The sequence below is a fragment of the Bos javanicus genome, chromosome 4 (genome assembly GCF_032452875.1).
Source record: "Bos javanicus breed banteng chromosome 4, ARS-OSU_banteng_1.0, whole genome shotgun sequence".
NCBI classification, from domain to species: domain Eukaryota; kingdom Metazoa; phylum Chordata; class Mammalia; order Artiodactyla; family Bovidae; genus Bos; species Bos javanicus.
The window spans coordinates 94,248,481-94,271,222 of record NC_083871.1 but is presented as its reverse complement, the minus strand read 5'-3'; the positions used below and the strand labels follow the sequence as shown (position 1 = coordinate 94,271,222).

At 37.5% G+C, this 22,742-nt stretch overlaps 1 protein-coding gene across 3 annotated transcripts in view; it reads left to right on the top strand.

Moving 5' to 3' along the window:
• UBE2H (ubiquitin conjugating enzyme E2 H) overlaps positions 1 to 22,742 on the top strand; it is a 102,182-nt gene that overhangs the window by 54,012 nt on the left and 25,428 nt on the right. For 2 of the 3 annotated variants that reach the window (XM_061414693.1, XM_061414694.1), the window contains exons 2-5: positions 2,917 to 2,993; positions 3,767 to 3,841; positions 20,794 to 20,833; positions 22,155 to 22,207. In XM_061414693.1, coding sequence (XP_061270677.1) covers positions 2,917 to 2,993; positions 3,767 to 3,841; positions 20,794 to 20,833; positions 22,155 to 22,207 — 245 coding nt within the window. The remainder of the gene's footprint in view (positions 1 to 2,916; positions 2,994 to 3,766; positions 3,842 to 20,793; positions 20,834 to 22,154; positions 22,208 to 22,742) is intronic. The other variant, XM_061414695.1, reaches the window with a different exon arrangement.

Below are 22,742 nucleotides of genomic sequence, written 5' to 3'. Positions count from 1 at the left end.
AGTATAGAGTCTTAGCCACCGGACCACCAGGGAAGTTCCAGGTTCAGTTTTATTGCTGTGTAATACTCTGCTGGGTGACTGTACCACTGTTGTTTAGTCGCTAAGTCGTGTCTGATTCCTTTGTGACCCCACGGATTGTAGGCCACCAGGCTCTTCTGTCCCTGGGGATTTCCCAGGCAAGAATATTGGAGTGGGTTGCCGTTTCCTTCTCCAGGGGATATTCCTGACCCAGAGATTGAACCCAGGTCTCTTTCACTCGCAGGCAGATTCTCTCCCACTGAGCCACCAGAGAAGCCCAGCTGTACCATTATTTATTCTTTTTATTGTTGATGAGCTTTCGGGTTGTGACCTAACTTTTGGATATTACACATAGGGCTATATGAACATTCTTTTTTAAATTTTTTAAATTTATTGACTGGGCTGAGTGTTTACTGCCTCACAGGCTTTTTTCTAGTTGCGGCAAGTGGGGGCTCCTCTCTAGTTGAGTGCAAGGGCTTCTCACTGTTGCTGAGCACAGTCTCCAGGACACCTGGGCTTCGGTAGCTTTTTGGTTCCTGGGCTCTAGAGCACAGGCTCCATGATCTTGGTTTATGGGCTTGGTTGCCCTGAGGCATGTGGGATCTTCCTGGACCAGAGATCGAACCTCTGTCTCCTGCACTGACAGGCAGATTCTCTACCTTTGACTAAGCCACCAGGGAGGCCTTTTATGAACATTCTTAAACATGTATTTTGGTGAACATAGCTCTTCCTGTCTACTGGCAATAGTGCTGATGGATATAGGGTATATCTGTGTGCAGCTCACCGTGCCAGCAGTTTTCACGTGGTTGAAACTGTGTCACTCCTGCCAGCAGTGTTGTGTTTTGTTTTTTTTTTTTAAATAACTTCAGAGAAGTGAAATTTAAGTGAAAGAGTAAATTCATTTTAAGTTTTAGAGTATAGTGTTTAAATTTGTTCTCAGGAATGCTAATTTATATTCCATTGAACACTGGGTTTTATCCAGCTCCTTCATCTCTATCAATTAATAATGGAAAATATCTCATTTTTAAACTACTTTGATGAGTTGGGCTTTTTATAGCTTAATTTCAGTTTTCTTAACTTGGCTGTTCTGGCCTTTTCTTCCTAGTTTGTGCTTTGTCCTTGGTTTTTTATAATAAAGAAGTTTAAATGTGTATGTGTGCTTGCATCTGCTGGTTTTTCCCCCTGTGGTTTCTGCCTTTGGTGTCATTCTTAAACCTTTTTATCTCCAAAATTTTTTGGTTTATTTTCTTTGAGAACGTAATTGTTTGTATTTAATTTTGTTTATTGTAACTAGATTTGACTTTTTCTTTCACTAATGCAAGGGAGCTTTTTTGGTTGTTTTTGTTTTAAAGCAAGCACTTACTTTAACTTACTACATTAGCATTAGCTTTGAAATATTTGTAGAGGGGTGTCAGAGTGTGACTGGCCAGGAAGAAGTTAGTACACCAAAACTTACATTCATGTGTCATCTGACCATGAGAAATGAAGCCAATTTTCCAATGTGGTTGCTATTTGAATCCTTTCAATGTGCATGTTATTAAAAGTAGTTTTTGTTTAGAAAAGAATGAGATCAAATAGACTACATTATCTTACTTAATATCTCTAGTTGCTCTTAAGCAAGGACTTTGCCAAAAATACACCTGACCTCTGTTCTGTGACCTACAGGACAGAGGATTTGGAGAGTCAAATTTCAAGCCTTAAAAAATAACATTTTTCTCTATTTAAGAGATCACTTAAATTTTATTTAGCATTTTTCTTTTTGTATAATAGTACACATAATTAAAATGTAATTTGTACTTCTGATTGAGAAAGATGAGGCCATATCTTCTTGTGGTGGGTTGTTTTTTTTTTTTTTAATGTTGCAGTGGGATTTGAGAGTTCCCCAAAGCCCCCCACCACCTAAAATTTTTATCACTAAAGTCATTATTGGGGTAGACCACAAAGCAGAGACAAAACAGAAATTAGACCAGAAGCCCTATCATCTGGAAATGGGTTGTTTTGGTTTCTGTAATTGAATCTTAGGAGCTTAAAAGAATGAGTCTCAGGACACATAAAATTGACGAGGAAGAGAACACAGAAGTGCCGGTGCTCTGTGATTCGGGCCCCCAAACACACAAAGAACTAGAGGCCAGCCTAAGGAGGATAGAGTTTTGTGAGTGAGGAAAAGAATAGCTGAAAATAAATACTACCGACAAAGTTTAAAAAAAAATTTATATATATATATATATATTTTTTTTTTTTTGCTGTTTTTTTTGCATTTGGCAGTGCTACTTATAGCACAGTTACATCACTAGTCATTTCAATTATTCTCTAAGCCAGGAGGAAATTATCAGGACTTCCTTAGAAAATCTGTAATTTTAGGCACGCATTTCCAGTTCAAGAAAATCAGCGTTTTGCTGAATGCTTGAATTTGACTAAAGGGAACACTGGGTTTATATTAAAGGATCACTGGGGAGAGGTTGGGGTAGGGAGAGAACAGAGGGGAGAAAAGCTAAAATTAAGTTCCTGTTTTTCATTTGCTTACATACACAATGTAGTCTTACACATATTACATACTTAACCCATTTATTCTTCACAGAGGTCTGTAAAATGGTGTTTTCCTGATTTGCCAAAAACAAAAGGCTCAGGGAGTGAGTTTACATTATTTTGTCTAGCCTCAAACCCACCAAATGGCAGTCCTGGGATTTGAGCACCAATCTCTCTGAATCTAAAGCTCATTCATATTCTTTTCACAGGATTATATATTGCCTTTTAAACTACCAGAATTATTATCATATTTTATATTTTATTGGTTTCTTGTAGAATGTTGGTAACACTTTCATTGGCATATCTTAGGGGTACCATCTTTAGTTTTGGGTAACATAAAGCCTGTGTAATTTCCTTTACCTTCCACCTTAGTATTGAGAGTAAGCATGAGGTTACTATCCTAGGAGGACTCAATGAATTTGTAGTGAAGTTTTATGGACCACAAGGAAGTAAGTATATGTGTTGGTATGTGTTTTTCTATTTTACTTATATTCCTTAATAGACAATGTGAATATCAAGATAGATGGTGATATGTATAGTTCTTGAAAAGTAAATTTAATTGAATTCTAGAACCAGTAAGGAAATCTTGCTATTAGGATAAATATTCTATATGCTTTTTCTCTTATCTCTGTGTTAGTGTGACTTAGTCACTTAGTCATGTCCAACTCTTTGCGACCCTATGGACTGTAATCTGCCAGGCTCGTCTGTCCTTGGAATTCTCTAGGCAAGAATGCTGGAGTGGGTAGCCATTCCCTTCTACAGGGGTCTTCCCAACCCCGGGATCAAACCTGGGTCTCCTGCATTGCAGGTGGATTCTTTACCATCTGAGCCACTAGGGAAGCCCTATGAGACAGTATTAAACATAAATTGTGAATTCTGGGTTTTGTGGAAATGTTTTTGTTGTTTGGGGGGAGAGGTGGGTTAGGCACAGGATAGACTGAGATAGTTAGCTATTACTTACCAAATAATTGAACAGTGTTTGAAGAATCAGGTAAATTTGAGAGAGAAAATGAATCTATGCTAATTCTAGATTTTTTTTTAAAGGAAAGTATTACCTTTGAACATAGAGTACCTACTAGTTATAAGAGTTCCCTGACTTTTGAAGGAATTAATTTGCAAGATTCTCAAAAGAGATTAGAATTTAATGTTTAACTTACAGTTGGATTCTGTTTTCTAATTTGGAGACAATTCTGATGTTTTAACATTTTTGCTTTTATTTTAGCACCGTATGAAGGCGGAGTATGGAAAGTTAGAGTGGATCTTCCTGATAAATACCCTTTCAAATCTCCTTCTATAGGTATGTAACTACCCATTTTCTTTCCTTAGAGAATTTTGAAATGGAGGGAAAAAAAAAAACAACAAGCCTACATTTTATGGGAGTTAGTTAATTCCAGAAGTATTTGCTCAACTGAATTTTCCCCCTTTTTTTGGCTTAGGTTATTTAGTAATTTTAAGGAGGGACTTCCATAGTGTGATAAAAGGTGTTTAAATATATCCTTTGCATGCTTATAATGACTGTAACTCTAGATTTTTCTTTTAGGGTCAGATTAAATAATTTTAAGACCCACTGTCCATTCAGGCTATTAGCAGTAAAATAATAAACATCTTAAATCTCATTTTAAATGCCAGATTGTTGAAATGAATATTATATAGTGCCTATTCTAGTTCTGTCATTTAAAAATCCTCCTCATTCCCTACTTTTGTTTTTGTTCACTCCAACTCTGTGTACCTTTTTCCATTCTTTCCACTCCAAATCTTTTTAACCCTCTAAACGGCTGAAGAAAGTAGAATAGAAACAAACCTCAGTAGGGTTACATAAAATACTCTCAGTGGGGCAGTTTTTCCTCACCTTCATCTTGTGCCATAGTTAGTGATATTAACTTATCACCCCCATTAAGGCATTGACACTTTAGGTATTAGCATCAGATGCTGCGGGGATATATTTTGGTTGAGCTTGATACCTTTAAATATTTTGAGACTGTAGAATGATAGTAACTTAGCTAACTTAAGCCAGCTTTAAAAATTTTCATTCTGTAGATGATTTTTAGATATTACAAAGAACTGGCCAATTTTAAGAAGGAAGAAGAAAATAAAATTGGAGTATGTTTAGAGCGTTCTCTGTCACAGTGAATCACTTATTCAGAATTGTCAGAGCTAATGCCAAAACTCTTGGAATTTACACTTCTCCCTTGCCCCCGAAAAAGGGTTTTTTAAAAGAGGTGAACCAAAGACATTCCGAGCTTTGTGTTTTAATTCTAAGCCCCCGTATTTCTGTCTGGGATAAATAATGTGAAAATGTTAGTAATTCCCAATCAAATGCAGTGACCTGTCCCCCTAGCATCTAGCTACTTTATATGTTTTACAATTTAAGGCTATAAAAATACTATGGAGCATCTATAATTCCTTTTTAGTCTGGGAACTCTTAATGTTCATTTTAAGAATAAACTGGTAATTTCCTCTGAAGGGCCCTTAGCTGAGTTTTAAACTTGGTAATTAACAAGATGGGCTTGCCTCTCTGATGGCTCAGTGGTAAAGAATCTACCTGCCAATGCAGGAGACACAGGTTCAGTCCCTGGGTCGGGAAGATTCCCTGGAGAAGGAAATGGCAATGCACAGCAGTATTCACACCCGGAAAATCCCATGGACAGAGAAGCCTGGCGAGCTGCAGTCCATGGGGTCGAAAAAGAATCAAACATGACTTAGCAACTAAACAACAGTTGAGGAGATAGTTTATGGATAATTGAATTGGAAATCTCCCATTGCTATCAGAACCTGCAAACTGTAGAGTTATCAGATGGTGATATAGGAAGGGTACTCTGAGGTGTTGAATCTTTGAGACAATTCCTGAGTGTATCTGACTTAATACCTTAGCACAGGTGGGACAGCAGCTGTTTCTCAGTTCCTAGTGTGGTGGAATGTAGGTAGAATCTTTAAACCTTTATAAACAGAATATCCAAACCATATAAATTCATTCAGGTATATTTCATAAGTAACTATTTACCTATAGAACTGAAATTTTGCTTGCTAAATCTAGCAGTAAATTTAGTTTTGTTACCCTAGATTCCTAGTCAGAAAGGAAACAGTATAGCTTGATGAAACTGACAATGAACCGAGAAGTGCAATTACATATCCTACAGAAATGTAAGATTCTCAAATCTTAGCCTGTTTCCAGGTAACAGTTATTTCATCATAACTTTCAAAGCAAAACTATCTGAACTTCAGACATTGTTTGTTAACTAGTGATGCAACAGAAGCCTCTGTACTTTCTTAAGTTAATGATGTAACATGAAATTGGTTAGGACAAATGACTAGGCTAACTTAACTTCTTGATAATTTTTCCTTTCCCTTTCTGTGTGCTTTTAGACCTTGATGATACCTACAAATGTGTATGTACCATCTTCTCTTAGGGAAGTAGATCTAGTTGAAATATTTTACAAGCTGTCCTTGTTTCCTCCAGAGGAAGATTGCGTAAGAGTTTTAATCAGTCATGTGGGGTGACCCATTTTCAGGTCATCAACAATGTAATTACTGTTGCAATGTGCTTTAAACATTTTGAGAGGTAGTGGGTCCTGCAGAGTAGGCAAGGGTTTGTTTTTGAATTGTATAGATAGCTGCAGAACTATACAGAAGAGGAGATAAGATAAATCCAACCTCACTGTTCTTTCTAAACCCTGCCTCCATAGATTAAGTGTTTTGATGATTAGGTCTTGCTTGGGGTTTTTAAATATATATCTATGTATACTTTTTTGTTTCATGTTGCTATGTATATTTTTTAGTTGTATAAATGCTCCTTATCTATAAGAATGTAAGAAGGTCCAGGTGAGCAAAACTAAAGAAAAACTAAAATGTCTTATAATCCTGTCCCTCAGTGGATATTATTATTTACATAAAGTACGTAAAAATGTATTTTAAAACATTTTTCTCTAAATATTTAAGTGTATATGCAATGTACTTTTACAGGTAGACTGTAAACTCCAAACACAGTTTAAGGGAGTTTTCAATAGTTACCTGACTGCTTGACGTGTAACTGAAAAAGTCCTTTTAAAAACAATTTTCATCCTTAAGTAAGTAAATTAACTCCTTAATTTACTTACATCTTAACTCCTCTTTGGAAAGAGAAGGAATATTAACAGCCTCCTGGGGAAGTTGCCAGCTTACTCTTACAAAGCCGTCATTGTTCCAAACGTCTTAATAAGCTCATCTTTTGGAATTTTACATTCTCTTTGAATATCATGAGTGATGGCAAGTCTTGATGCTTTGAAGCTGGATATAAATTTTTGAAATGGCTAAAGGTCATTTAATTCCAGAGAATAAGATGAATTGAAAAACTGAGTAACATCAGTTGAAGTCTATAATGATATATGATTATGAAACTGACTGAAGTTTAAGAGTTATGATTTACTTTTTAAACTGGCCCTTTGGGCTCTTTCAGAAAGAAATTCTAAAACTCCTTTAATCAGTTGTAACATCATTGAAATATTTGCATCGTTTTCCAGAGAGACTGCTTTGATATAAATCATGTTTGAATCACTGAGTTCTGGTCTGTTTGAAGGTCCAGACTTTGCTCTCCTCATTCAGAAACTAGAGTGAGAGCAGCACTGCTGGGCGTGTCCCTGTGTAGTTAGGAGGGTCTGATTGGTCAGTGGACGGGTTATCAGGAAAGAATGGTTCTGGCCCCAGTTCTCCTTGACTCTGGTGATACTTAGCTTTTTGTTTCCTCTTCTAGAAAATGAGATAATGTAATTAAATGGACTGTGCATGTTTGGTATTGATCGGTGTATTAAATATTCAGGACATATGATATATGGCATTCCACCAGATACTTAGGAAGGCTGTATATACGGCTTTCACCAGATGGGAGGGAAAAAATATCAATGTATTTAAAATATTGCATTTGCTCTAATGATAGCATTTCATTGCTTTTTAGAAGTGTGACTCAGCACCTCAATTGAGGAAGAGAATATATGGAGGAGATAGATGTTTACACAAGTTGTATCTAATGTATTGAGAATAGAGTCTTTACAAAGCTTCAGAGAGGTGAAGGTGAACATAAGGACTTTATAAATACTCTTTCAAAACCGCAAGTAATGCCCAGTCCATGAAGATTTTGTTCTATCCAAAGAAATTGCTGCGGAGACTGTCATATTCCGTACTTCTCTAGATTCACACTTTTCAGTCATTACACATGTGCTCAACTAAGAAAAAGCTTTTACCCATCTAAGGAAACAGACTTGCAGTTGCTGCCTGGGGGGAAATAAAGATGAGTGATCCCATGTATAAAGACGTCACATACAGCAATGTTTTCCTAAAAATGAAAAATAACCAATTAGCATAGGATACAAAATAGTTTTGTATCCAATCCAAAGAATGCAAAGATTGAAAAATGAGAAAATATATGACTTTCTAAATTGGCAAGTTAAACATTGTTGGCAAAGGTATTATGATACAGCCAACCTAGCAGTACATATTGATAGAATTTTATATCCTTTGAATGATTTTACTTAAAATAAGGAAATATTCAGACCTGTACACTAAGATTAATGCACAAGAGTATGTAAATTGCAGTGTTATTTTTAAAACTTAAAAGTTGGAAGCAACCTAACGACTCAGTTGATAAATAAAGTAGTTAAATTATGGTTCCTTTTATCCCCCCCCTTTCTTAGGCCACATAGCATGTAGGACCTTTAGTTCCCCAACAAAGAAGAGAACCCATGCTCCCTGCAGTGGAGGCATGGAATCTTAACCACTGGATACTGCCAGGAATGTCCAAATTACAGTACATTTTAATGGACAAAATGTTTTACAGCCATTACTTATATTTTAATATTTTTACCACTATGTTTATTTTTTATTTATTTTTTAATTGAAGGATAATTGCTTTACAGAATTTTGTCATCTTCTGTCAAATCTCAACATGAATCAGTCATAGATATACATACATCCCCTCCCTTTTGAACCTCCCCCGCCATCTCCCTCCCCATCCCACCCCTCTAGGTTGATACAGAGCCCCTGTTTGAGTTTCCTGAGCCATACAGCAAATTCCTGTTGGCTATCTATTTTACATATGGTAATGTAAGTTTCCATGTTACTCTTTCCATACATCTCACCCTCTCCTCCCCTCTCCCCATGTCTATAAGTCTATTCTCTGTTTCTCCATTGCTGCCCTGTAAGTAAATTCTTCAGTACCATTTTTCTAGATTCCGTATATGTGTTAGAATATAATAGTTATCTTTCTCTTTCTGACTGACTTCACTCTGTATAATAGGTTCTAGGTTCATCTACTGTATTAGGACGCAGATGCGTTCCTTTTTATGGCTGAGAAATATTCCATTATGTATATGTACCACTACTTCTTTATCCATTCATCTGTCAGTGGACGTCTGGTTGCTTCCATGTTCTAGCTATTGTAAATAGTTAACACCATCTTTAATGAAAGAACACACAAGAGGGAATCCTCTGGTGGTCCAGTGGTTAGGACTTGGTACTCTCACTGCCAGGGGCCCAGGTCAGGGAACTAAGATCTTGCAAGTTGCACACAGCACAACGAAAAAAAAAGATAAAATAGTGTAACTATAATTTTTTTCTATGCAAACACCAAGTTTGAATGCCAAATTTTGGCTATAGTTATCCATTGCTGTTAAAGGAATTAAAGCCATTTTCCTATAATTCCCAAATAGTCTATACGAAGTTCCCTTTTATTATAAAAGTAAGTATTTAAGAAACTTATGGCAAGTGTGTGTCTTTCGGATGTCCTGTCTGCATCTTTGTCTGAGTCTGTGCTTTACCTGTCTGTTGTTCCAGAAAGCCATCAAGCAGTCCTTGGTCAGAATTCTCAGTTTGCTAAGGGCCTCCTGGCCCCCATGTTTCCCACCACTCCCCTTAATTTTTTTCCTTCAGTTTTAATTACTTGTGCATGTAAGTGTGACACAACTGAAGCGACTTAGCAGCAGCAGCGTGTAAGTGTACATACTGTGTCCTTTGTCTCTCGCTTCAGTTTGGTTTACTCCCTCTTGGAGCATCTTTGCACCTTTCCATGTAACCATTCTCCACTCCTTTCCTCTCCTTTTGGCCTTCCCCTTTTCCCTTCTCCTGTCCTGTTACTTTGAGCAGTTCTTACCTGCTTTTTTCAGTCTGACTCTTCCACTTGTTCTCCTTTGTTCCATTTTTCTCTTCATGTGAACCAAAAAGACCCCTTTGTAGCTATTAATAACAGTAATCCTTTGATAAACCTAACCCAAGGGGTAAAAATTATGTCTTTAATAAAATATGACATAAAATATTGGATTTAAGGCTTTTAGCCTCTAAAGGTCTTGAAAAGGTCACTTCAAGATCTGCCTTAGTATCCATCAGATCTACCTATGTTACTTGAACAATAGCATTCTAGAGAATATTTTAAAGTTGTGATTGAACCTTATTTTTAAATGACTACTGGCTAATATATTAAGAGACATGCATTCTACTGATTTCAGATAGAACTATAGAGTATTACAGAATCTTTTGTAAGTAACCTTAAGACAAGCTCAAGAACTCTGTCACCATTGATACTTTCTTAAAATGGAAAACTGTGTTGTAAGAGCCAGCTAACAAGTCTAGAAACTGAGTACGAAGTACTACATGTGTGTATCTCCATGTGAACAGTGAGGAGGACCTTCTCCCAGGAGCAGGCTACATGCACTGTGTGTCTGGACTGTAATTTGATGATACCAAAGCTGACTGTGTAAAAGGAGTGGTTGGTTGAGAGCAAGATTCTGGAGAGACCACATCATGGTTTGCCAAGTGTTGATAGAATGGCTAGGGGAAAACCAAGCTCATTCCACAGTATAATTGATGTCAATAGCATATGGCAGGAGGTAGTCAAATCCATTTAAGTAAATAGAAACAAAATGAAAGTCATGGGCAATAACAAAAATTAGAATGCTATTTTGAGCCACACCAGTGGCCTTTACTAGTTCAGACTATCATCTAAATAGAATGGTTTTAAGTCATTCTGTTCCAAAAGGAAACTAGACTAGATAACCTCTCAGACTTCCTTCTGAATTTCCCAGTCTGCTGCCAGTTCTTAATTAAAAAGGTATTCTGATGATCAGTGTACCATGTTCTTTTTACTTGTGCCAGTGGTTAAGGGAAATGGTTTCACCTTTTTCATTGACAGATTTAGGAGACTCTTCTGGCATAATACACTTTTTATTTCACCATGGCCAGAAATTACCTCACAGTATTTTTGGAATGGAGTTCTATAATATGGTGTATGACTAACTCTAGAGCTTAGAATACTTAGCATTTTCCTTTACATCTTCCTGGTTGGAAACATTGTATAGTTACTTCCTCAGGAACTAGTGTGAGTGACTTTAAGTGAGTGATGTTTAGTCAGGAGTGGACCAGGATTTGAAATAGAGAGGAGTGTCATTCATGAGAGGTTTGGGGTCAGTCATTTAACAAAGACTGATTTGAACCACTGTATTTCCACAAATAGAATGAATTCTTAGACTGAGGAAGCTAAAGTCCATTAAGATCACCAGTATACTTCTCTACTTTTATAACTTTGGGTTTGAATGTAGTTCCTGTTTAAAAATAGTTACTTAAGTGCTACTGTGTAGTGATCTATATTTTTTGAATTCCAATAGAAACAAGGTTCTAGTAGAAGAATTTCCTTAAAAAAAATGTTAATGCTATGAGACCATAAGCCATTGTTAAAAGCTCTCTTTTTACTGGTGTTGTGAAAATGAAATTTTGGGGGATATGATTTTGAAAAGATTATGTTTGGCATCTGAGGTAGAACCTACTTTCTCATAAAATGGATACAGCTTATATTATTTCTTCAAATCAGCTCCACAAATTTGTCAGCTACCAGCTATGTGCAGGGCATTATTCTAGGTGCTAGGGACACAGAAGTGAACAGATTGGTCTCTTAACCCTTAAATCCTTTTGGGGAAAATGAGGATGGGGGGCTGATAAAGCAAAATTTTTAATGTCTTGATAGGTTTATTTAGAGAATTGATGTAATAGAATTGACAGTCATGATAGCTGTCTTAGATTAGGTGTTCAGGAAAGGGATCTTTGACAAAATAAATTTAAGCCGGGGTTTAAATGAAAAGGGGAAAAAAGCCAGCCCTAATCTTCCAAGGTCAGAGATAGAGCATTTTAGGCAGAAAAACTGTGAAGACAAAGACACTAAGGCAGGAACTTAGCTGGCATGCTCAGGGAAGAGAGATGAGGCTGGAAGGCTGGGTAGAGAGCGAGATACGAGAAAGGGTCCAAATTGTAGGCAGGGCGAGGCCCTATTAGGACTTCGTAGGCCAGATTAAAGGGTTGAGTTATATTTTTAATGTAATGGAAAAGATCATTGCAGTGTTTTAAACAGGTTCAGTGACCACTCTGCTGTTGTGGGGAAATAGTAGAGGTACTAGTGGGTTGGATCAAGGTGCCAAGGTTGAAAATCTGTGATGTAGATCCACGTTACTTTGAAGAAATCCGTCTGTATTAAGTAAAGCATACAAAGGAGGCTAGTACCTAGAGGAAGATAAAAGGAAGGCTTTGCTTTCTATTTCTTGGAGATTTCAAAGGATGTTTATATGCTCATTGTAGGGAGTTGTCTAGAAGAGAGGGAAAGCTTGGTGATGTTTGAGGTCAGGAGGAGGATGAAGGAGTGGTGCCTTTGACACTGTAGGAAGGGACAAGATAGGACTGGTACTTGAGAAGACCATGGACATATGAGCAAGCTGTTCAGACAGGAGAAATTAGCATGGGGGGTTGTTGGGGACAATGAGGGGTCCTGCTGATTAGCACCCACTTTCGCATGAAAAATACACAGGGCTATTAAGTCCTATTAAGTGAGAAATGGAGGACCAAAGGGAAGGAGAGATTTGAAGCCTACTGGTAAAATGTACAAGTCATTGGAGGATGGGGGAGCAAGCTACTACAAAAAGGAGAGAGGAAAATTATAGGGAATGTTGAGTCCACAAGAGATTATAGAGTGTATTTTTAAAAACTGGTACGTTTGTTTACTTAACATCTCTTCTCCCTGCCAACCCAGTAGATACAAACTCCATGAAGACAGTCCCTGGGTATGGTTCACTAAAAATCTATCTCCCCAACTCAGGACTTGGTGCATTGCCTGTTCTGCAGAAGAATATTGTTTGAGTCAGTGAGTGAATGCCTATTTAGTGGCATCCTCAAGTCCAAGTATAGACAGTTGTGAATGATTGGTGTCCTTCCATTGTAGACGGGCATTTTGGAGGGGAGAGGGCAGGGAATTAGTAGAGTGCTAGAGAATTATGATGGTGATAGCTTTTAGACTTAGTATGGAGAAGGAGTGAAAATAGGGTGGTAGGTAGGAAGAAGGCTACAATCCACAGGGTTGCAAAGAGTCAGAGATGACTGAGCACATGTGCATGCGTGCACATACACAGGTAGAAAAAGGGGAGGGCCAGTGGATTAGAGTTCACAGGCCAAAGAATTGTTCGTGGGGGTGGGAAGCGCTTTGACAAGGATAGGAGACTGTCATTGGAGAGGGGATGTCTGAACTTGTGATTTTGAAAGTGAAGCCGTCTGTAGGGATGACAGACTTCAAAAGCATGTCCTGGGAGTGTGAATGAGATAGAACTGAGGAAAGATCATTGAGGAGAAGCTGAGATAACTGAAAGGCTAGGGTATGATGAGGATGGTCTGTATAGGCAGTTGTGTCACTAAAAATGACAGGAGTTGATGGGGGAGAAACTTGGGGGCCAAGTGCTGAAGTTCTCAGTGATGGCAGAAGTCAGTTGCCAAATTGGCCCTTTCATTGAAAAACCTGTTGTGCACAGTTTGCAATATCTAAGTCCACTTAGCTTCATCTTGCTGTATAGCCAGAGTAAAAATAGTAGTCGGTTTCATTTCCCTTTCCCATGTCATCTCTGAGGGGTAGCTTTGCTTTTATTCTTGCTTGCTTCTGTGAGAAGATTCACCCATTTCCTTCCTGAAGCTGGCTGATGTCAGTTTTAATTCTACCTTTGGCAATTTATGATTATATAGTCTTTCCATTTGCTGCATAGAAATCCTACCTCACTCACTGTTTAGGTCAGGTCCTACTTTAACTGTAGTAGATAACCTCTAGCTTTAGAGCTGATTAGTTATTCTGACATTTTCTGGGCATAAAATTCACTTTCCCTTTAGGACTGGTGGTCTAATGAAAACACATATTCTTAGCTTCATTTTTCTTTAGTTAAATGAAATTCATTTAAAACTTTAAAAACTAAATAATATCTTGGTTCCCTTGGGAAAGCTTGTTCATGCAGTTGAAGATTTTGTTCATATTCTTGTGAATACCATGGTTGGTGAAAACCATATTGCTAGAAGGAACTTTGGTGTTTTATACCATCCAAGGAAGGCAGAGATACAGAATTGCTGACTAGTTGCAGAGTCTGCCTTCTAGCTTCCATTCCAGTGTTCTTGCCATATGCCAATGCAATCAGAACAGTCTTTTTAATAATAAATGTTAGAGTAGCTGTATTTTCCATTTCCAGTGTGATAGGGTTATTAAAAAAAAAAAAAAAACTAATATCCCATAATCAAAATACCTTCTAATGTGCTTGACAATTCCTGAAGGATTAAGAGAAGGTTATATTGGGGCAGATATTTTCATTTTTAGGATGAGGAAAGTGATATGAAATTATGTGCCTGAGCTCTGTCAGCTAATAGTAACATTACTGAGTACTTACTGTGTGCCAGTTACTGGTCACATGCTCTGCATATATTCATTAAATCTTGGTGACACTCCTGTGATGTGTGGATACCATTACTTAACCCAGCTTTATGAACAAGGATACAGAAAGGCTAAGAGATTCAGTAGGTCTAAGTGGAACTTAGGCAGCCTGACTGGAGCCTGATATTTTAACCCCAACTTTGTATAGTAAGTGGCAGAGACTTGAAATTAAGTCTTGAAATTTCATGTCCAGGATGTTCTGCTTATACTCCCCTGCCTCTGACCATGAAAATAAATCCTGCCTGATTGAGTCAGTGTGGTTATGAGTGACCAGGAGAGTGAAAGATAAACTGTGGAGATGGGAAAGAGAAGGCGATCTTCCAAAAAATGGAACTGCCAGAGAGTAGGTTTTGGTAATCTACTAGGCTGGTAGAAGAGTTGTACTGTTGAAGGATAACACTTCACCTTTTCTTAGTTATAAATAAACTTTTCTTATCCATCCAGCCCATTCCTCAGATTCTATATTATCAGAGAGAAAGGAAGAAACAGAAAAGAGGACCCCTTGTTGAGTTTAGATCTCCTGAACACACACAAGATCAGTTCAGAAGTTCCCATGACACAGGGCAATGAGAGTGAGCTCCTTGCTTGGTTCCTCACCCAAGAAGAGACCGGCCCAGGTCCAGCTGTCCTGAGTAGGAAAGGCTCAGCTCTCGGAAGAGACTTCTGCCTGGGTGCAGGCTGCCACAGGCTGGGCCTGGCTGTCTGAGGTAAGCTGAAAAATCTATCTGAGGATGCACTGATGCACAAAGCTGGCAGCAGAGCTGTCGCTGTGAAGCTGGCAGCATCCACACCCCTTTTTCAGCTGGAGCATCCTAATTCCAGTTACCTCCTGCACGCTAGGAATGAAGACCCAAGTTATTGCCCTTAAAAATTTATAGTCTGAGACACTGCTAGGGAAGATAGGATTTAATCTTTAATAAATATATTTTAAATAATTCTATCTACTTTAAAAATAGAGAATTGATCATTTTTATTCTGAATGGTCTACTTTATGTGGGTATTTGTCCTGAAGATGGAACACCAGAGTAACTTAATACCTTCTCACAGAGATTCATAAGCTTATAATTAAATTGTATCAGCCACAGCTGCCCCAACCATCTGAAGTCCAGGTTCATTTCTTCTCTAGGATAAAATTCTCATTTCTGCCTTTCGTGCTTTTCACCCATTTACCTTAGGGTGGATTTACCTTGTTTCATGAGTCACCTTGTTTGACCTCTCATTTCAAGATTATTCTGGATGCAATTTCTGAATAGGTGATTGGCCCTTGGTATTTCATTCTATCCACAAATTTGATCACTAAAAATATCCCCATGAATAAAAGGAACAAAGATGGAAATTTGGTTAATTTCTGCCTCCTTTATTTACATATTGATCCAGTATCAGTTATTTGAAAGTGTGTACAACTTTGTACAGATCCCCTCCTGGGATTGGATACAGAAACAGTCTGAAATTAACAACAAAAAAAAACGTTTTCAGCATGACTCGGCACGGTATTATTTACTTTCTCTGCTTATTAGCCTGTGGGTCAACTCTAGAGCAGTTGAGTGTTGGAGTGAGTGAAACAAGCAAAAGCATGGCATATTTTTCTGTTTTAATAATCTGTGCTTTTATTTTCTAAGATGTGTAGTTTTGCATTAGCTTAGCATGGTTTGGCTTCCTCCTCCAGAATTACAAATCTGATTTCCTTCTGATAAAAGGTAAGAGGACAGAGAGGGTAAGCTGTTCAGCTAAACGTTTGTACCTGTTGTCCCCCTTTTTATAAGTGCTTGAGCCATACCAGAGAATAACTGTCCAAAAAATTGGAACGAGTTCTGAATTTTATCTGAACAAATCACTGAAATGTACCATTAGAACATGTCTGGTAGTGAATAAAATCTTACGTGGATTAAAAATGACTTGCTGCTTCCACTTGTCATGTTTCCATAAAAGCAGTTTTCAAAACATGTTCTCTTAAAATATCTTCAAAATAGTTCCTGGTCGAATGGAAACAAGTGTTGGGAAAATTCTGTTGTTGCAGACAAATTCATTAGGGTGGTGATAGCTTTGCCAAAAGGAAGGAAAACGTGCCAGGGCAAACACACTCAGTCCTGAGAACGTTCCTTCCCTGAATTCCTAGCTTATTCTTTATCCGTCTCCTCCCCTCCTTGTGCAAAAGTTCCACTGTTGCCATCATTATCCAGAATGTAAAAAGCTTTGCCAGAAATGCTTCCCACAGCTTGTCCAAGAACAAATGTAAAGGACGTGTGTGTATATATATATGTATATGTGTGTGTGTGTGTGTATATATAGACACACACACATACCCCTTTCCATTTATTTGCATCGGGTAATTTTTCTAACAATAGAAAAAACTGGTGTAGGAGGAGATGACTGTACTGTGGAAATTGTTTTTTTGGTAGAGTTGGTCTGGCTGTGCTTGTTTCTCAGTGGCAGGGTTATAAACGCCATTTCTGCCTACTTTGGAATAGTCAGCAGATTTTTGTATCTCTTTGTGGTATTTTAGCATGTTAGAAGCTTTGTATTACATTCTCCAGAATACTTCTGTACCTAAAATGTGCCCTCACAGAATTAATTTCCTTAATGGACTTAACCATTGGCCATTTGTCTTTAAGTTCTCTGTTCTCAGAGCTCTGGCCATTGTTATTAAATCCTAGATTTTAGAACTGATCGTCCTTTTACAAACAGAAATAAGAGTAGGGGGTTTGGAGATCATGTCGTCCAGCTTTCTGTCTTTGCAGGTAAATAAACAGGCCCACAGAAGTGTAGTGACCTGATCAAGGCCTGCAGTTAAAAGGCAGAGTTGGGACTAGAAGCCAAGCCCCTATTAGCACTTTGACCCTTCCAGTCAGGTTCTGCTCTCCACATCACACCTAGATGGGGTTCAGCAGGGACAATGGGGACTGGGCTCCAACCCATTTGTTACTGAAGAATATGTTTACTGAGCCCTTTTTGGTTCTCTTTTTTATGTAGTTTTGAACTCAACCAAGCCAAAATCTAGATTTAATTGAAAAACAGTGTGGAAACTGTATTGATGCCAAATGTCATCTCCAGACCTTGTACAAGGAGTCAGGCACCTTATTCTTTTAGAGACAGTTTTGATAAACAATTCAGGCTTGTTTCACCATGGCTGTTGCCTTGACTTACACTTTTGAGGTCCCCGGTGACATCACATTATTGAAGCTTCATTCTTTTATTTTTATTATGGAAATATAGTTAATTTACAATATGGTGTTAATTTCTACTGTACCACGTGATTCAGTTATACATATATTTTCTTTTTTTAATACACTTTTCCATTGTGGCTTATAGGATATTGAATATAGTTTGCTATCCTATACAATAGGACCTTGTTACTCTCCATCCTGTGTATAAAAGCTTACATCTGCTGACCCCAGCCTTCCTTTGGCAACCACCTATCTGTTCTCTACATCCATAATTCTGTTTCTGCTTCATAGATGGACTCATTTGTTCATATTTTAGATTTCACATATAAGGGATATCATGTGGTATCTATTTGTCTTTCTCTTTCTGACTTACCTCACTTAATATGATAATCTCGAGTTGCATCCATGCTGCTTCAAATGGCATTGTTTTGTTCTTTTTTATGGCTGAGCAGTATTCCGTTGTATATGTGCCACATCTTCTTTATTGCTTCATCTGCCAGTGCACATTTAGGTTGTCTCGTGTCTTGACTGTTGTGAATATGCTGCTGTGAACATGGGGGGTGCGTGTGTCTTTTTGAATTAAGAGTTTTGTCTGGGTATAAGCCAGGAGTGGGGTTCCTGGATTAAACAGTGATGCTTTATTTAGTTTTCTGAAGGTTCATTCCTTCTAGCCCATTTCCATTGCTGTAGTCCTACTTCTGGTACAGAGGTGGAGGTGGTTTTTTTTTTTTTTAGTTGGTGGATAATTGCTTTACGGTGTTGTGTTGGTTTCCGCCATACAACAGCAGGAGTTAGCCATAGGTGTACATATGTCGCCTCCCTCTAGAGTCTCCCTCCCACTCCCCATCCCATCCCACACCCTCTAGTTTGTCATTAGCTAGCTGTTTTACTCTCGCAATTTGTCCCACCCTCTTCTGTCCTCTGCTGTGTCCACAAGTCTGTTGTCTGTGTCTGCATGTCTATTCCTGCCCCACTAATAGGTTTATCAGTACCACTTTTCTAGATTTCATATATGTGTGTTAATATACGATATTTGTTTTCCTCTTTCTGGCTTACTCACTCTGTGTAACAGGCTCTGGGTGTGTCCACCTCACTAGAACTTGTGGAGAAAATATCCTCACCCCTGAGAATGAAGCACTGTTAATATTTGTACATTTTTGTTTCCAGTTTTCTTATCAGTATGCACACTTAAAAAAAAAAAAGAGCAAATAATATGTAAGCACATTATCTCTTTTTAGTATATGTGCTGCCAAAGCAAGCACCATCTCCTTTTTAAAGGAGTGTAGTTCTATAAATTAAATTCATCCTTGATCACTGTTCTCCATTTTGTTCCCCATTTCCACCATGACCTTGACCCTGCACCCTCACTGAAATAATCGCTCTTGTAAATGTGGTATATGCTGGTCCAGTAGAGTTTTCTGTTGTTGTTACCATAGAGAATATGCAGTGTTGCTTTGTTTTCATTTATCTGAACGGTGTCATGATGCGTATATATATCATCCTGCAGTTTTTTTGTTTCCCCTCAGCCTTGGCTCGATCCTAATTGATACATACCGACCTAGTTCATTACCTCAGCTGTATAGGACTCCCAGTACAAGGATGTGCAACATCTCTCCAGTCCCTGGGTGATGGGGTTGAACTTAGTTCTTGGTTTTTATACTACAGCAAAAGATATCCTCACGGGTCTTGTTGTATACATGTATTAGTGTTTTTCTAAGGTTAGGTAGAACTTCTATCCTGCCTTTTCTTCTCTTAACATTAAGGCATGAATGTTTCCATTGGCTTACTGTAATCTCCGTATAAACACATACTTTGTGAATCTAGACTTTGAGACATCTTTAATGAAAAATTAATATGACATAGTAATTGGACACAAATCCTTTTGCATCAGAGTAATTTAAAGATTGCATGGACTTTCTTCATAGTAGGTAGATAAAGCATTAAGCTATTTTAATACCAAAGATTAAAGAACAAAAATCGGAACCGTGATTAGTACTTGGAGTGGCTTGAGCAAGTAAGGGTTGGAAGGCCTGGAACTTCATATAGTCTAATCCCCATTTTCTAAGTCTAGAGAAATTTCTTAGATTTTTGGCGCTGACCTCTGTCACTCCTCATCCTTGAGAATCTTCCTTTGATTCCGCTTGTCTTCCTCTTTCCTGTAATCTTCCTCTCCTCATGCATGCTTCCCTGTCACCTCTTTGTGCATCTTGCAATTATTCTTCATGTCTCCTGTCCCATTGCTCCTGTCTCGTGACCTCCTCAAGAATAGTGTACTGTCTTTATTTGGTTTTGTACCCTAAATAAGCACAGTGCCTGATACACAGATGTTGAACAAATATATTTTGAATGAATGAAAGAGGTGAATGTGAGCTATGGGGTGAGGGAGGGTGGGATTGGGACGTGGTGATGCTCACCTTAATAAGGAACTTCAATTTATTGAAACTAGGGAACTGAATAAGGAAGTTTTAAAAGGAAGTTAGGCGGTAAAGATGACAAAATGACAGCTTTGACAGTGGCTCTCTGCTCTAGAGGACTGTCATTTGCTTGTATACATATTAAATCACTGGTTTTATGTTAGAAAATAATTTCTTTTCAGAAGTTAAATACCAATACATTTGTTTAAAAGTCTATACCTACTTGTTTTTCTAGGAATAAATCAAAAAGCTTGAATCCCCGACAAATATAGCCATCTTACAGAATTTTTTTAAACACCTTGCCCAATTTCTTGGTTGCCCCAATTTTAATCAAAACTGGGTTTCCTGGAATGAGTAGACTAAAGTTAAAGGCAATATTTTGGTCACTGTTCTTATGAAATCCTTTGTGGTTTGGAAGCAGTACTCCTTCAGTGTTTCAACAGCTTCATTCATGTTCCGCACACTGTAGCACAATGATGCCAGTAACTGAGCTTCAGAAGGAGAAGTTCAAATGCAGAACCTCCACATTTAGAAATTGAACAATAAAACTTTCGGGGAGGAAAGTCAGAGTAGCTTTCTTAACTTTTATCATGGCACTAGTTATAAACCATTTAATACTATACATTTTCTTGGCAAGTATCATCATAACTCAGAAAATTCTTTTAATGATTATTAGAAGCTTCACTAGATTATTCTAATAATCTAATGATTATTAGAAGCTTCATTGCTCTCAAAGTTTGCCCATTTGATTAATAGAACACTGATATATTTTAAGTTATTGACACTGTCAAGAGAATATAGTCTAATCAGTAACCAAAGATCTAAGATTGAAAGTAATGAGTTATCCTAATACTGAAATTATTTCCAACACTGAAATACTTTAATTGTTCTCTGGATACTTTTTGCTGCTAATTAACATCTCTTTTTACAGGATTCATGAATAAAATTTTCCATCCCAACATTGATGAAGCGTAAGTAACTATTTTAAAATGTTTAAATCTTAGCAGCAACTGCTCTTGATTAGAGTTTATGTATTGTAAAAAAGTCTCAATTATCTTTTTGGATTTTATCAACAGATAGGACTGTCAGAAAAGTCACTGACACTATAGAATCCAAGAATATGATATTCTAAACCACTTAGTTCAAAGTCTGCTATTGGACTCCTTGGTTTTTTCCATTGTCACAAACGAGTCCTTCATTTCCCTTGATATCCAGCTAACATTTGTACTATTTCACATCTCCATCTCTTTGTATAGACACAGTCCAGAGATTGGTCTTCATTGTACAGAGTGTATTATTTTCAGCCCCTGAAGTATTTCTCAGTTCTTGAGAGTAAAGCAAACAATTAATCAATCACAATTACCCCTTTCTTCCCAATATTTTCTTAGTGGTATTTTAAAATGTGCTAAAAGTGCCTCCTATTTTCTACTTCCAGGGCAATTTAGAATACTGTTTGTCCCACAGTTTTTCCTTGTCATAGCATTAAATTTTGATATTACGTATATACACACGTGTATACATGTGAAGTATTCTGAACTCTGAGAGGTTGTATGTATATATATGTGTGTGTGTGTGTGTGTGTATCATGCCCCATTGTCTTTTAAAACTGTCAATCATCCTAATAGGGATAGTCTCTTATGTAACTGCAATATAGTCATAAGATTCAGGAATATGAATATTAATGCAGTACTTTTTCATCTACTGCCATATTCTGGTAATGTACTTTTTAGCACCTTTTTCATTCATTAAAGGATCCAGTCTAGTATCATCTACTGCATTTAGTTTTCATGTTTCTTTAAAGTAGTTCCATCTGAAACCATTCCTCAGATTTGTACAGAATTGACATTTTGGAAGAATAAAGACCAGTTATGTCATAGACTGTCCCTCAATTTGGGATTGTCTGATTTTCCCTTATTAGGTTCAGAGTATGCTCTTAAGACCGGAAAACCGAAAGATAAGATTGTGTCCTCCCCAGGGTATTCCATTTGGAGGCACACAAGTCTGTCTACCCTGATTACAATGTTAATTCTCATCACCTGGTTATGGTGTTGTCTGGTTTCTCCACTGTATAGTTACTGGTTTTCCCTTTCAGTCTGCAAAGAGACACTTAAGACTTTATGTATATTCTGCTCCTCATCTTGTTTTTACCAATTGGGATTCTTTGGAGTTGTTTTTTTTTTTTTTTCCAATGATCTATTAAAAATATTTCTGATGATAAAATTAGTTGTCTGATACATGCAACTAACTTTCTGATTTTTTTTTTTTTAATGCCATTCTTTCCATCTGTTTCAGGTCAGGAACTGTGTGTCTAGATGTAATTAATCAAACTTGGACAGCTCTCTATGGTGAGTTTGGCCATGGAATATTTTTTAGAGATGTTGAGACAATGCCTAAAAAAAATTGTTTGGATTTTCTTCTCTGGTTTAAGATGTTTTGTTGGGAATGTGAAGGGATTTTGAAGGCCTGGTGGGAAAGTTTAATCAGTGAAAAAACATATTTTCTCATGAGTACAGACTTGGTTTAGCAGTGAAAGTTTGAAATAATCTTTAAGATTCTGAAGTGAAGGTATACTGATACTCACATGTAGACACACAAATACAAACAGAAACATATATGTGTTATTCTGAAGCACATTGTATACATGTTTATCTGTAATGCCTTAGTTTTGGAAAAACCCTTAGGAATGTCCCTTTGAAATGAAATGATGTAATTAGGAGGTTTGGGAGATCATCTGTTTCAAAAATCAAAACTTTGTTATGAAGCAAAGAATCATTTAGCCTTACCTTCATTGCTGAAACTGACATCTCTCACAGTGAATCTGCACGTAAATTGAGGTCACAGAGAGAGAGTATCAGGTCTTATTTTCCTGAGCTTATAACT